Below are 15,148 nucleotides of genomic sequence, written 5' to 3'. Positions count from 1 at the left end.
CGTCTCAGTGCTCAGATCCGGTTTTAGCCCACTGACTGTATCCGGTCATTTGAACGCAAACGCACAGGTGTCATTTCCATATCTGCTCTAAGCCGGATGCCCGGATCTGAAACCTGCTAAGTGAATTGATCCCGAATGTAGTTGATAGGAAGCGGAAACTGCATTTTACAAGTTACCCAGATCAAAACACAGGGTTTCAGTGATCAGGTCGGCAGACCTTTCTCTTTGACTTTGTTTTTAATGTATTTCTTTACACAATTTCTATTCTTATCGGATTTTTTACCTTCTTTCACGTCAGTGAGTCTGGGCTTTTCCCATCATGTGTTCTTCTCTTAACTGTCCCAATGTTCCTCTTTCTAACGGACTGCACATTCCCCAGCTTGGATTAGGTGCGTTTGACCTATGCAATATACAGCTGCTGCATCTTCTGCACATCCCTGTCAGTTTATTAACAAACTGCAGCAGTTTGTGAAACATACAACATGAATTCATTGCACATGATTGATCTGATGTTCATTGTCTTTTTCCAATTTTTTCCTTCTTTTGTTTTGGTGCATGCATGGCATGCATGCGCATGTGTGTGTGAGTTGATCACGTTTTTGGACTACGACATTGCACTTGAACTTGCTTTGTCCTTGTTTCTTCCTGCCTTACTTGTAAACTTTAGCCAGCACTTATATTCTGTATGCTTTAGTGAAAATTACAAGTGGTGTTGCTGGGTGCAAAAATTGTCTATTCCTCATCCACTTACTTACTATACTTACTCAAACAGGCAAAGAAATGTAATAATAATAACTTAACTAAACATAACTGTAAGGGAAATAAGCTTTAAACTCAATGAACGATGAGGCTCGTTATGTTATATGCAATGTATGATTTCCAGTGGTGGAAAGGACTATATAAGTCCTTATATATTATAAATATATAAGGACTATATTTAAGTACAATTTTTAGGTATTTGTACAATTTCCAATACTACACGACTACATCTCAAAGACAAATATTGTACTTTTACTCCAACTCCACTACATTTACTTGAAAACTTTAGTTACTAGTTACTTTGATTATTATTACAAAACATACATTACATTGAACACTTAAAATAGCCGATTTACAAGCTCACAATGCGTCGCATGGTGATGCATTTGAGCTTGTACATCTGCTATTATTACTAGAGTTTTATACATTTGAAAACTTGAATTGGGACATTCTGCATATTGAGTTGAGTACTTTCTACTTTTGGCATTTTAAGTAAATTTTGATGCCAATACTTTTGTTTTTTTTACAATTGAGTACTTTTTCCACCACTGATGATTTCTGGTTTTTGTGAAATGTTTGTCCTTGATCTCTTCAAAGGAACATCCCATCATGGTGGATACGCCCACGATGCTGTTGTGTATGCAATCCGAGAGTGTGGTGTACGGCACATTGACACAGCAAAGCGTTATGGCTGCGAGACACAGCTAGGTGAAGCTATCAGAGAAAGTGGGATTCCACGAAGTGAGCTGTGGCTCACCAGTAAACTCTGGTGTGGGGACTATGGATATGAACATGCCAAAAAGGCCTGCCTTGAGTCCTGCTCTCGGATGGGGGTGGAATATCTTGGTACGTTGTAAGATAATGTTCACCTCCTACTGTCTGGTCTGTAAACCACATTATCCCTATCTTCTTACTCTCAAAATGCCCCTTTGTAATTGTATGAACTCCTTACCACTCAGATTTGTACCTGATGCACTGGCCAGATGCCAGACAGACTGGTCGCTCTAACAGGGACGTGAGAGCTGAGACGTGGAGAGCCCTGGAGGAGCTCTATGAAGAGGGTGAGAAACATTGGGATTCATTAAATAATTGCAACGCTTGCATGGCCTCTCAGAATACATGGTTCACAAAAGGTCTAAGGTTAGCCATGGTTCACATGACGCTCGTACTTCACGAGCGTCATGGCTTAACTTCCGCTTGTTTTACACGATTGCTACATTTACATTGTAAACGTGTATATAAACATTCATATTTAAAATATAAAGTACTCGCCAAAAGAAATTACAAGAAATTGTTAGAAATCTGTTGTTACAGCGATTAGCATTGCTGCATCCCGCGTTGTTTAATGTAGCGAGGACTAAATTTGAAATCTGAATGTTTATATACACGTTTACAATGTAAATGTAGCGATCGTGTAAAACTGTCTTCAGTTGCGTCATGACTGTCATGATAATCATGACAGTCATGTTTCAGGGCTAGTCTAAGGCCTGCCTTTAACCCATTTTGGGCGGGAACCCGTTTTGGTGTTAGCATTATGTTATGCTTTAGCTATTGAAAAATAGCAGATCTACAAGCACGACTGACATGATAGAAACATAGCTTTTTCAGAAAACTGTCAGGATGTAGAAGACATTTTTAGAATCTGATCTCGGGTCAGAATGGGGTCAGATTCACACTGAGTTCGTTTGATTCAAACTGTTCCCGAATACGATTGCCTGGTCCCGCGTGGCCATGATTCACATTGGCCTTGATTCTTCCGCACCCAAGTACACAACACTTCATTCAACTGTAGTCAATGCTTTCACATTGCATCGATCCGTATCCATTGAAAGCATTCGTTTTACACAAAAAACATTCCTTCGCCTAAAAATGGCCATAGCAGTCATCACAAATGTGATGAGGTCAGCACATTTGGGTGGCTATGGCCAAATTTTGCCCACGGAGTGTTTTCGTGCAAAACTAATGCTTGGAATGGATTCAGCATCTTGAAAACCCCCTAGTTTGACACGTCACATGCTACTTAATAATATAAGCATTTTTTTAGCAGATTTGCCACACATTTTGCTAATTTTCTCTAACTATGTGAGCTTGTAGGTCAGCTATTTCCGGCAAGGAGGTTTGGTGTAGAGGGGGAAACAAGAGGGGGCCAAGGATAGATACCTGGGGGACCCTAGTCAAAAAAGGAAGTTTTTAAGTATTTCCTTTGGCTTTGGAATGCATCTCTTTGCTATGCACTACTCCTGTCAATTTACAAATGAATAAAGCCTCTCTAAAATGGCCTGTGTATTTTGCTTCTCTAGGGGTGTGTCGGGCTATTGGTGTAAGCAACTTCCTGGTCCACCACCTGCAACAGTTAAAGGATGACTGTAGTGTAGTACCACATGTCAACCAAGTGAGTATTCCAGCTAGCTAACCAACCTTAGACCAAAATCTATAAGGGTGTGCTGCTGCTAATGGATCCAAATGTGTCTTAATAGGACATGCAAAAACACTGGTATGCTATGGTCCTATTTGAAAGTGCAACACATGAAACAATTGACTAAGTATATTAGATATTGGATTTCCTCTAGGGGTCCATTCTGAGATGAATGAACAGTTGTTTCTAAAGAGCTGCATTCAACATTTAACCTCTGGGGTACAACACCCTCCCTCACCCAATCAGGTAGAGTTTCATCCGTTCCAGCAGCCCAATCAGCTGGCGGAGTACTGTCGTCAGGAGGGCATAGTGTTTGAAGGGTACTGCCCCCTGGCCAAGGGACAGGCCCTTAACCATCCCACTGTTCTACAGCTTGCACGAAAGTACCAACGCACCCCTGCTCAAATCTGCATACGCTGGAGCATACAGGTATTAATCATGTCATGATATCGACAATCTAGTCTGGTCTGTACAGGCCATAAAAGCACATTATCCCCAAGGTTAACCACTCTTTCAATTATTATTGCCTTAAACTATGTAGTGTGCATGCATTATTATATGTATTAACGTGTTTAAACTATTTTTCCATTATAGAATGGTGTTGTCACAATACCCAAATCTACCAAGAAGGAGAGAGTACAAGAGAATTGTCAAGTGAGTTCAACATAAGCACTGATTGTTGACCCCACCATCACTTTAGCCTCAAATGAGGGAAGTCGGTAATAAAACATGAATGGTAAAGATCAGTGGGAAAACGCAAGGTGTTCCAGAAACATACTGTACTGCCCATTTCCAACCATTGTCAATATCCATATACCCAGTTTCGTTCTCCTTTTTAAATCCCCTACTACCACCACCGCCGCCACCACGTCCGTCCTCTCTCAGGTGTTTGGGTTCCAGTTGCAGCAGGTGGACATGGAAACTTTGGGCAGATTGCATGATGGGAGACACGTATCCTGGGATCCCACCCATGTGGAGTAGCACAAGGTGTTTACCAACAACATCTCCATTCTGACGTTGCTTCTCTATCGCACTCTCTTCTCAACACAAGCCTGTTGATTCTCTGCATGTTTTCCTCACGGTGCCTTTATGATCTTTGTATCCATCATGCTGTTCTGCTTTGTTGCCGGAGTACACCGTGTTGCACACTGCCTTCATCTGTTATGAATGGGATCAGATTTCCTTGTGATTTGTAATCTGTGTTGTCCTAGCCTAGAATTACTTCTCTCCTCTGACCAAACCTGCACTTACTCATCTATTCTACACTACATATCACATTATTAGCTGTATAATAATGTGATATGTCTAATAATGAATTAGACGGCTAATCTAAGAGTTAGCTGTCTAATTCATTTTAGTTACTCTTATGTTTTTTAAATGGATATTCTCATGGAAAAAAGGAGAATCGTGTGAGAATCGTAATCTCAATTATTGTGGAGGAAAGTCGAGGTTCACATTTGAGCAAGAATCGTGCAGCTCTATCACATTATACCTCGATTTAAACATACTTTGCCTACATCATCTCACCGAATAACTTACTTGATCGATCTCAACCACCAACTAATATGGTTGCTGACTCCGTCCCCGTCAGCAGTTAAAAACTCAATTGTAAGGAGATCTAATGTGAAATTCATAGTCAGAAAACATAGTAGCAATGGGAAATGATGTCAGGAGCCAAGGACAATAGATAACATATCTACGCATTTCTGCTATAGACATACTACAGTATACATTATTGAATCGATGTCATAGTCATGAGATGGATTCACACTTTGGACCAGTGTTCCACTTTTTATGCTATGTTGTTAATAATGTTGGTGTTTCAACAGGTCTTTGATTTCTTGCTCTCTCCTGAGGACATGGACAGCATCAGGAGACTCCACTGCGACATGAAACTCATTCATCTAAGTGATCCACTCTGGAAAGAGCAAACACACACGTGATCCAACACATTTGTGTAACAATCTCATATAACGTCAGTGCCTTTATTTAGACCTGAGGACGATTCTACAAATGCCTTCTAAATCCTGACCGTTTTCAGAAAAACCCATGTTTCAATGGCTACGTTTACATGAAGGGTGATCATTCCGAATAAATACTTCCGAATAAAATACATCCGATGTAATGTTTTTTGCCGCGAGTTTACATGGGAAATGGTCATTCCGAATGAGTGTTTATATGGAGAAGTGATAGAAGACATGATACATGTTAATTCACGTGAAACTACGCCATCTGTTGGACACATAAAATATAGGCAGTTCATTCATTGTGACTGTCTCAACAATACAAACATATTACAGACGAAAGACGATACTTTGAAATCCCATCATTTCATTCCGCAGTAGCTTTGAGGCTGCTGGTTGGATAGGGGCGGCGCGGGCATATATGTTTAGTGTTTACCGTCTTTTTTTCCCCACCCGCTGCGGCTCCGCTTCTCCGCTGGGAAGGTGATCATCTCGTTTTTATTTGTAGGCCTACTACTATACTTTGTATCTACAGCACGGCCAGGGCACGCAACGCAACACTGATGATTATTATTGTATCGGGTCGCTCGTTATTTTTGAGAGAGAGAGAGAGAGACCGTTGAACACACACACACACACACACACTGTGACACACACACACACACAGATCAGGGGTATCTCATCTGCTGCTGCTCCACGTTTTTTTTGTGGATTTCGGATCTGAAAAAAGGAACGAAATAACGCGCTCTATGTGCAAACTCCTCGGTGCCGACGGCGCGCCTTGGATATGAGCGCCTTGGAGCATGCTCAGAAAGACCAGAATGAATTTACATCCGAAGCAGTGTATACATGAGCCAAATTTCTTTCAATCGCATTGAAAATCGGAGTTCCCAGTTCGATTCCGGGCTTCGATAGTCGAAGTGTCCTTGAGCACCAACCTGCTCCCAATGAGCAGGTTGGTGCCTTCAAGCCTTGCATGTTTTCATCCGCCATCGGTGTATGAATGTGTGTGTAAATGGGTGAATGTAATGTAAAGCCTTGGATATAGGCTCTATATAAATGCACCATTTACCATTCATATATAGGCTCCAGCAGAGCCATCTAATAGAAGAGTTCCGATATTGAGGGGGCAGAAACCGAGCGCTCGGAGCACTGTTCATGCAGCCTGAACTGAGACAAGCTGGAGTTGGAAATACATTGTTTTCAACGAGGGGGTGCAAATAAGAGCTATTTTAAGCATGTGTGCAACATGACAGCTGTTTTAAAGTATTGTACAGTAACAACTAAAGTCTCTTTAATGTTTATGTTGTACTATTACTACAAAACAATCTAAAAGAAAGAGATTTAAGATCATTAAAGCTGGGCTGTTGCCTGAGTCCAATGCATTTCTGCCTACTTCCGGTCCAGGACTTGTCCCAGTTGGTTGTCCCCATTCTCAATGGAAGTCTATGTAGAGCCACCATTGGACTGGCCCCATGAAGTGAACGCAGTTTGCATAGACTATATATCTAAGGCTCTGGGCTACGGTACATAGGTGAAATTCGTCCTCTGCATTTTACCCATCCTGTTAACTTATTGATCTATTATTTTCATTTAAAGTGGTTAAAGTACTGGCTAAACACATTTTGCAGGGACTCCCCTGAACCACCTCAGGTTTCCTATGGTCAAGTTAAAGACAGAAGGCCTTGAACTTTAGTCTTCGACACAAAAGTCGAAAGGTTAACTACTCTGTATTAAATCCACAACAACAGGGGGTGTTACTGTGTATTGATTGAACAGATGAGTTTACTATCAATAGAGTGCTGTCATGTGGGCCACATTTACATAAATAATCCGGTATTCGGTTCATTATGTAAATCAGCAACAGTGGCCGACATGACAGTAGCTACAGATAGTACAGAAATTACAGAACGGTTGCTAAATGTCTTGACACGTGATCTGACACCGTGATGTCATGTAAATGCTGTATTACAATAACCAAAATATCGGCCGAGTCTCGGTCATTCCAGCATGGGATGTACCGTGAAATTGGTGACCTGCTGAAATAGGTCATATAACACATCATATAACGTCAGTGTCCATTCCATACGTAAATGATTGCTGTTTGTTTATTAGCACTTATAGCAGTCTAACCTAGTGGTATTTAGGCCATGTGTCTGTCTCAAAGACAAGTCCACAAGATGATCACATATTTCGTCAGGTCACCAATTTCACCGTAACACTGCCATGTCATGTCATGTGATGTCACACACACACACACACACACACACACACTACGCTACGAGGCTGATGTAAATAAATAATTTCATTGATCTGCAGTGGCAATGTGGCATGCAGTGGTGGTTCAGGTTCAACAATCAACGACTCATATTTTCTCCTCTAAACGTAACATATGTGTCACTTGAATTTAAACAAAAATAATAACAATAGCAAAAATCCAAAAATAAACACACGAAACCAATTTGTTACTTCGGGCGCGTTCGGAAATACCGCACCGGAGCACACTCGTGCGATATTTCCGAACGCACCCTGGTGGAAATCCCCCTGAAGCCTGGTGAGAAGTTAGTTGACATTTAAACCGACCAATCAACGAGCAGCGACAGCCTAACAGTCAACCAATCAATGACGGGAACGAGCACACGTTGGGGGCGGGCTGCAGATACGGTAAATAGCCGAGTCGCACGGTTTGAACCTCAGATGCATTGAATCCTAAACAGAATCAGTCGCATCTACCAACCCGCTTAACAGCATCATTACCAGTTACCACCACCTGCTCAACAGCCACAGACATCACTTGCCGACCGCCATCACACAGTAGGATACATCGACAACCACGAAAGGAACCAGTGTTTATCTTGCGTGCTAATATTGTTGCGTTTTCAGTGAGTTACAGTGAGTTTTGGGCTTGGGCTTGGGGTAAGGGCCGGGGAAGAGGGAACGGTCTGTTACGTACGTAGATAACTTGTAGTTGTGTTTTTTCAAATACGTTTGTAAGCATTTGGTCTGTCTGTATCGTCGTTGATAACGTCTGTAGTTGTGTTTTTCAAATACGTTTGTAAGCATTTGGGCTGTCTGTATCGTCGTCGATAACGTCTGTAGTTGTGTTTTTCAAATACGTTTGTAAGCATTTGGGCTGTCTGTATCGTCGTCGATAACGTCTGTAGTTGTATCGTCGTTGCGTCGAAAACGTCTGTATAGTTTTGTTTTTCAAATACGTTTGTAAGCATTTGGGCTGTCTGTATCGTCGTCGATAACATCTGTAGTTGTTTTTCAAATACATTTGTAAGCATTTGGGTTGTATCTTCGTCGAAAACGTCTGTAGTTGTGATTTTCATAAACGTTTGAAAGCATTTGGGCTGTCGGTAGCCGTTGTAGCCTAGCTTCAATTGTTTTTTGCACCGTCAGGTTCCCGTCTTACTGTTTCAAACTTAAGTTAGCTACATTTAAAAGTTAACTCAAATTGTGGCTCGGCCATTACATTTTGAATCAAACTATAACAACATAGCTGCAGTCATTCAAATCAGTCACCGCGTCTCTTAAAGACCAGACCTAAGCTAACCACTTGTAGCATAAATAATACTCATTGTTAGATCTGTTCTTTTTTTGTTGACATTTCTCTTTCACAGGTGTATCAGCCTTGTACAACTCTCAGTTCTCTGTCTCAGTACTCTCTCCACAGGCACAGCAGGACCTCTGTCTCTCTCCCCCCACAGGCACCTCTCTCGCTCTCTCTCTCTCTCTCCACAGAATGGAGCAGTATCGCATCAGGTTGATCAACGAGCCGGCTGTCTCTGGACGTGCAGGTAAGTTCAGGGCTCGTTCCAGAAGGGAGGTAGACGTCCGCGTGGACAACCTGGTGAACCGAGCCCTGACCGCTGACGACTTCGCCATCATCACAGCGTGCGTCCCTGAACTGTACCGCCAGTTCAACGAGGTAAGTGACGTTTCCTCACTAGTAGTAGTTGAGAAGCAGCTGCTCAGACCTCCGAAGGATGTCACACCCGTTGTTGAGGAGAGACCCTGTGCATGCTACTTTGACAAGCGTACTAAGGAGTGGAGGCCGGTGCTTCCTTGGTATGACCCTTGTAGAAAGCAGTGGGTACCAGCTTTTATCCGTAAAGTCGCCCGGTGTTGCTGTAAGCGCTATGTCCCCAGTACTAAGACGTGGGTGCTAGTCCGCCCTCCCACGCCCCCAAAAGCCGTGGTGACTACCCAGAGCAACGTTCTCTTCCAGGAGTTCTCTGGTTCCCTGGTGACTCCGTCCCACCCTGACACCCTAACGCCCCCCTTCAGGTGTTGGAACGCCCGCTGTGGCAGCCGTTATGACCTCGTGGAGGTGAACGGTCAGCAGCTGGCCAGAGTCATCTCTGGTGTCTCCGCCACATGGGAGCTCGGCGGAAGGCCAGTCCAAAGGCAGTGGAGAGTGACTGTCTATAGGTCAGACGGACAGATGCAGCTGTCCGTGTTCTGTAGCTTCCCTGAAACGGTACGGAGGCGTATCGTCTTTAGTCACGGGGCAGAAGTGACTGAAGAGGGGGGGCTGGAGAGGAAGACCGATGTCGATGATATTGGTCACATCGACAGAGGCCCACCTCGAAGCAAGACGGGTCTAAGACTGTAACTCAGACAGACCTGGGGTGCGCTGGTCATTGTAGCAGCTGCATGCACAGGGTCTTTCCTTTCCTACGGGGGTGCATCAAGTTGATCAAGGAGCCGTCTATCTCTGGACATGCAGCTAAGTTGAGGGCCAGACATTTTTATTTCATACCTTACACATAGAATTGTGTGGATTAATACGGAATGCTTTTAGTAGTACTTCATGCAGGATCGACCAGGTAAGTGACCTTTCCTAGACGACAAGCAGCTCTTGAGGACCTCTGGTACAGGTTGGTTTGGTGCCTTTTCAGCAGGAAGTGGATCTTGGAGGCATTCATGTTCCTCCACGTGCTAGGCCTCACAGAGAAACTTGACACTGTCTCTCTACTCTATAGGGTTTAACTTTTAACATCAAGTAATAATAGTCGCAAAGAAAAGCCCAGGCGGTGGTGTAACCGTCTGGGCACCCGACTGGTAATCCAGTCGCAGTGTGCCGCGGGTTCGACTCCCGAGCCGACACGGCGTTTACTGCATGTCTTCCCCCCCATCTCTCTCCCGTTTCCTGTCAGCCTGTCTGTCCCTTCAAAAACCAATAAAAGGCGTAAGCCGCAAAAAAATATCTTAAAAAAAAAAAAGAACTAATAAATAAAACCCCCTCTCTCCACAGAGCAGCAGAATGGAGCAGTATTGCATCAACAAAAAAAAGTAATGTTTTGCCTGTCTGTTTTCTGCACTAACTATGTCTAGTTTGTCCACAGGTTTCTACTGACGGAGTCGTCACCAGTCAGTTGGCCTCGCGTCTGGCGGGCTAGCTTGAGGTGCCCTTCAACCCTGTCCCTGTGATGGTCACTGGCCTTTGGCGTCTTGCGGAGCCAGGCTCTAGGTTGCGTCTTGCGCCTGAGCGTTTAGAAATGTCCAGTCTATGGGGTGTCTGGGTGTGGTAAGAGGTAAAGTACTCTCCCACCACTGCAGCATTAACTGCGGTGCCTCCAACTTGGCCTGGCGCTCCATCAAACACAATTGGCTGTGTTTGTTTACGGGTGGGAACTTAATCTGGCGATGGATCAAGTGACCGTCCCTTTTGCTTCACTGCAGAAGCTACTTGCAAGTGTGTATGGGAGGATGCACACAGTAGTTTATACCTCCCCAGCTGTGGGGGTGGTGGTGCCAGCAACAGGGACTCAAGGACACTTTGGGCAATTGGGAATTGGCGATGACTAAATTGGGTCTCCTCCCATGGATTGACGCCTTGACGTGGCGGAGGAGCTTATGTATTTCTTACCCAGAGAGCAGGTCATGGCAAGTACATGCTGGACAGCTCAAACGGTAAGAGATCAACTAAGGACAATCCATAGATAGAACAAACCTGTGTTACAGAAATCACCACAAGGGTATCCGTGATACCACCGTGGAGCATGCTAGGAGGTGTGGTGGCGGTGGGAGATCTCTACAACACACTCAGCAGGGACCCCAGGTAAATCACCCCCCCCACCCCCACACATACTGCCTTTCTCAAGTAGTTATGTATTTTTCTCTCCTTCCTGTGCACTGTTAACCAATTAAAACCTGTCAAAGTGTAATTTTAGATTATTGCATTGGATATCAGCAGATGTACAAGCTCATATCTGCTATTTGTGAACATTTTTGAAAAATCTTGATTTGTGGTCTCCGGCCAAATGCATATCAATTTGAGAACTACTGATTTAGAAGGGATTTGTAGAATCGGGCTCGGGCGCTATTGGGTTAATGAAAAGAGACTGCCACACTAAATTAGTTAAATTAAAAATGTCAGTGTAGATTGAGAACTGATCAATAAAGGTTGTATAAAATGGGGGGTCCGTGGCTGAATGCTCATCAAACTGGAAATTTAAAAGGTTGAGAATCAAACTAAAATTAAATGTCAGGTCGAACTACTAGTATTGATTATGCACAATGATTTGAGGCATGACAATGGTGAAATGTATTGAGCCAGTATATGAACTTTAACCTCATATATTTTAACCTCCATATTTTCCAAAAATAGCAGATCTACAAGCTCGTAGCGCGGTACTCTGTGCTGTGCTATGAGCTTGTAGATCTGCTATTTTTCAACAGCTAAAGTTTAAAATAGTGGTTTAAGGCGACAGACACGGCCTCGGGTCTAAATGGGTTACGCTATGACTACGTTAAGTTTGAACTTCATGTGGTGCAACTGGCTCTTAAACTTCTGAGAGAATTAGAGTGTATTTGACGGCTTCTACTGTCTGCAGATCTTTGGTCCAGTGATGCAGATTCTGAAGTTCAAGACATTGGAGGAGGATGTGGAGAGGCGGCCCCGCAGCTGCTGTCTTCACCAAAGACATGGACGACTCACTACATCTCTAAAGCTCTTGGTGCTGGAACCATCTGGTAAAACATGTAGGCTGCATTGAACAACAACCTGCATGCAATTAACAACTTTCAACCTGGCATCCCTAGTTAGGACATGCCATTATACTATAGGTGACATTTTTCCAAAAATGGCAGATCTACAGGCTTACAACAGGTTGATAGTTTGTAGATCTTTGCTAATTGTCGGTGGGACAAAATGATGCAAGGACAAAGTATGTAAGTGGTTAATAGACAAAATGCAAAAAACCCAATATAACAGATCCCTGTTCATATTTACTGAATAGAGTGTAATGAGTGCAGTTTCTTATGGAAGATCTGGTAAACATTCAATAACACAAGTTCATACACTATGTGAGAATAGTAAAAAAACAAAATACAAGGTCACGTGTTCTAGATCTCTAGAATAGAAAAAAACGTATTGGCATTAACCCATTTTGGGCGGGAATCCCTTTTGTTGTTTTAAGCATTATGTTGTACTTTAGCTATTGAAAAATAGCAGATCTACAAGCTCGTAGCGTGTGTGACAAGCTTGTAGATCCAGGGATGCAAATGGCATTTAGACTCACTAAATTGCGACAGGACGCAATTGTGCACCCTCCGGGGATCCTGGGATGCAGTACTGTACTCTAATGTCATTGAAGTATTGGACTCATAAAATGTCCCTGGGACACCTAAAAGACCACCCCTGGGTCCTAAGACCCATTTCAAAGTTGGGCCGGCAGTGCCGTTGTTTTGGCTAACCCTTTATATGGCCGTCTGGTGTCGGGTAGACATAGGTGCACACCTTTCACTTGACAAATATTTATGTATTTTCTTTCATTTATAATTATGTGCTGTATTTTATTTATGCCATGTCTAAGCATTTATACGTTTGTTACCAGTTCAACGTTGGTTTCAATAAATCCAGCAGTATGCCGAACAACTGATTCATTTTTGGACAAGAGCTGAGGGAGTGATACAAATGATTATCTTAATTGTTTGAAAACTTTAGTTTTAGCTACTTTGTATATTTTGATTATTAGCTCTGATCAGATCTTCAATCTCACTTCGGCTATTTTCAAATTGCATTTTAAAATAACTTATTTTGTAAACCTGTGAAACGGGACCTTCTCCATAATGAGTACTTTTTACTTTTGGTACTTGAAGATTTTAATGACTTACTTTAACAGTATTTCTACAGGTTGGTACTTTTACTTGGTAAAACATGCGAGTACATTTTCCACCACTGTATAGGAGCATGAGGCATCTTTCATGATACAGAATGTGGGGGAGCAGTAATTGCTCACAGACACTTGGGCCCATAGACCAGAGCCTCTTTACCCATTCACCATTTTGATCATTCCACACTGATGGTGTCATCTATATGGACTATCTCTGCAGTCAGGAGGAAATGTTAATTATACATTTTTCAGGATTGTTTTTGAAAACAAAGCAATACTGCCTCATCAAAGTTGGTGTGACTTTATATACCGTATTGTCAATGAAAGCCCAAAGCACTTTTTACTACTTTCCATTGGTTCAATATTGGTCCCCCATATTTTCAACATATTGGTGGAAGAATGCAGAGAGGTAAGAATGTAGTTCATCAGTTTGGAGTCACCCTGAAAGAAATGTAGGCCTACAATAGAACCAGATCCAGGGATCCAGAAAAATGTGTGAAGTGTTATGATGGTTAAAAAAAGGTTCACTGGAGAATTGCTGAAGTTGTAAAGGAGGTTTCCAGATCCAAGAACAACAGATCATACCAGGCATGATTCAGACCCTACATAGTGTTTGAAGTTCACATTGACAAAGGAATGAGTATTCTCCAGCTCTTTAGTATGCCTAAACTAAAACTAATTATGTCCAACTCTGCTTGGAAGTGTAGTGTTATATGTATAGGCTAAGATTACAACAGGACATCGGTGAGTTACTTTCACCTACAGAAGATAGAGCTGCAAAAATGCAGGTCAAGTTTCAACTCCAAAAACCCAGAAGTATGAACTGAAGACTGGTTTCATGCTGCAGTAACTGCACATGTCCAGTAGGTGGCAACAATGTTCTATTTAAAGAGAAGGTATTGGGATTGTGGTTTTAGTTGATGTAGCCTATACTTGGGGTCATATTTCATGTTTCGTTTCATGTCCACATCAGCTGCAAACATATTCTATTTGTATGTTCTCACTAGAGCAGTGGTTTTCAACCAGTGGTCCAGGGACCACTTGAGGAGATAAAAAGTATTTTCTCTTCATAGCCAAAATATTGCAATAGAATAATTAACTTTCACTGTTGAAGTAATACTATATGAATATATATCTAACTACATTGTTTCTATAACATATGAATATGAAGTATGCAGAGGTACATTTTAGATTCATTGTAAGCAGTGTATACATACATATACACAGTATCAACTGCTGTTCCCATTCAGCCCAGTTATTTCAAGTTCATGTCACTTCAGTGGATCGTATGGCACGCCATCCTGAGGATAAAGCATGTGAGTAGTATATAGCCTACCGTTAACTTTTATGACAGACTAATAAATAACAGAGGTTGAATGATGGGGTGTGATGACCCATCCTCTGTGTCACTGTTCTGATAGTGTTGTTCTCTGTCCATGTGTAGGAGGAGGAGACCAGCCTGCAGCGGTGTGCCTAGTGGAAGAGGCACACCTGACTCCAATCTGGCTAGGAGTATTTAAGAAGGCTGGTCAAGGCCATCCTCTCTCTCACTCCTTCCCAGGAAACATTGTTTGGTTTTGGTTCTTTTGGTCCTTGGTTAATGCACCTGCACATACACTACATTCTCACACATCCCTACATGCACTACACTACTGATACAACTGATGACTCACACCCCACTTTAACCGTTAAGTATGCTTTGGTTTGACTACTTTAAAATAAATACATGTTTTTTTGGCATTTACTCCTGTGTGTCGTCTCCCATATTTGTCATGGTTAAGTCCGTTCATGACATGGGGGAAGAGGTCATATGTCATATTCTTGGCATCTGATGGCATCCGATATGCAAGCTCAGATGTACATTAATATTGGTGTGTGTGTGT

The 15,148-nt window shown here is 42.5% G+C and overlaps 1 protein-coding gene across 2 annotated transcripts; it reads left to right on the top strand.

The window, feature by feature from the left end:
• Window positions 1-199: 199 nt before the first annotated feature.
• On the top strand, window positions 200-5,286 carry LOC308325246 (putative oxidoreductase ZK1290.5). 2 transcript variants are annotated; one of them, XM_080777718.1, is made up of 8 exons: window positions 200-389; window positions 1,357-1,605; window positions 1,719-1,820; window positions 3,060-3,151; window positions 3,422-3,604; window positions 3,770-3,829; window positions 4,061-4,162; window positions 5,005-5,286. In XM_080777718.1, exons 1-7 carry the CDS (start codon window positions 320-322, stop codon window positions 4,154-4,156), a joined length of 852 nt encoding a protein of 283 aa, XP_080633844.1. In that variant the 5' UTR covers window positions 200-319; the 3' UTR covers window positions 4,157-4,162; window positions 5,005-5,286. The 2 variants fall into 2 exon arrangements, with proteins under 2 accessions (XP_080633844.1, XP_080633843.1); XM_080777717.1 differs by lacking the exon at window positions 4,061-4,162.
• Window positions 5,287-15,148: the final 9,862 nt, after the last annotated feature.

The sequence above is a fragment of the Protomyctophum bolini genome, assembly GCF_963924005.1.
Source record: "Protomyctophum bolini genome assembly, chromosome: 12".
NCBI classification, from domain to species: domain Eukaryota; kingdom Metazoa; phylum Chordata; class Actinopteri; order Myctophiformes; family Myctophidae; genus Protomyctophum; species Protomyctophum bolini.
This window is presented reverse-complemented; position numbering and strand designations above follow the sequence as displayed.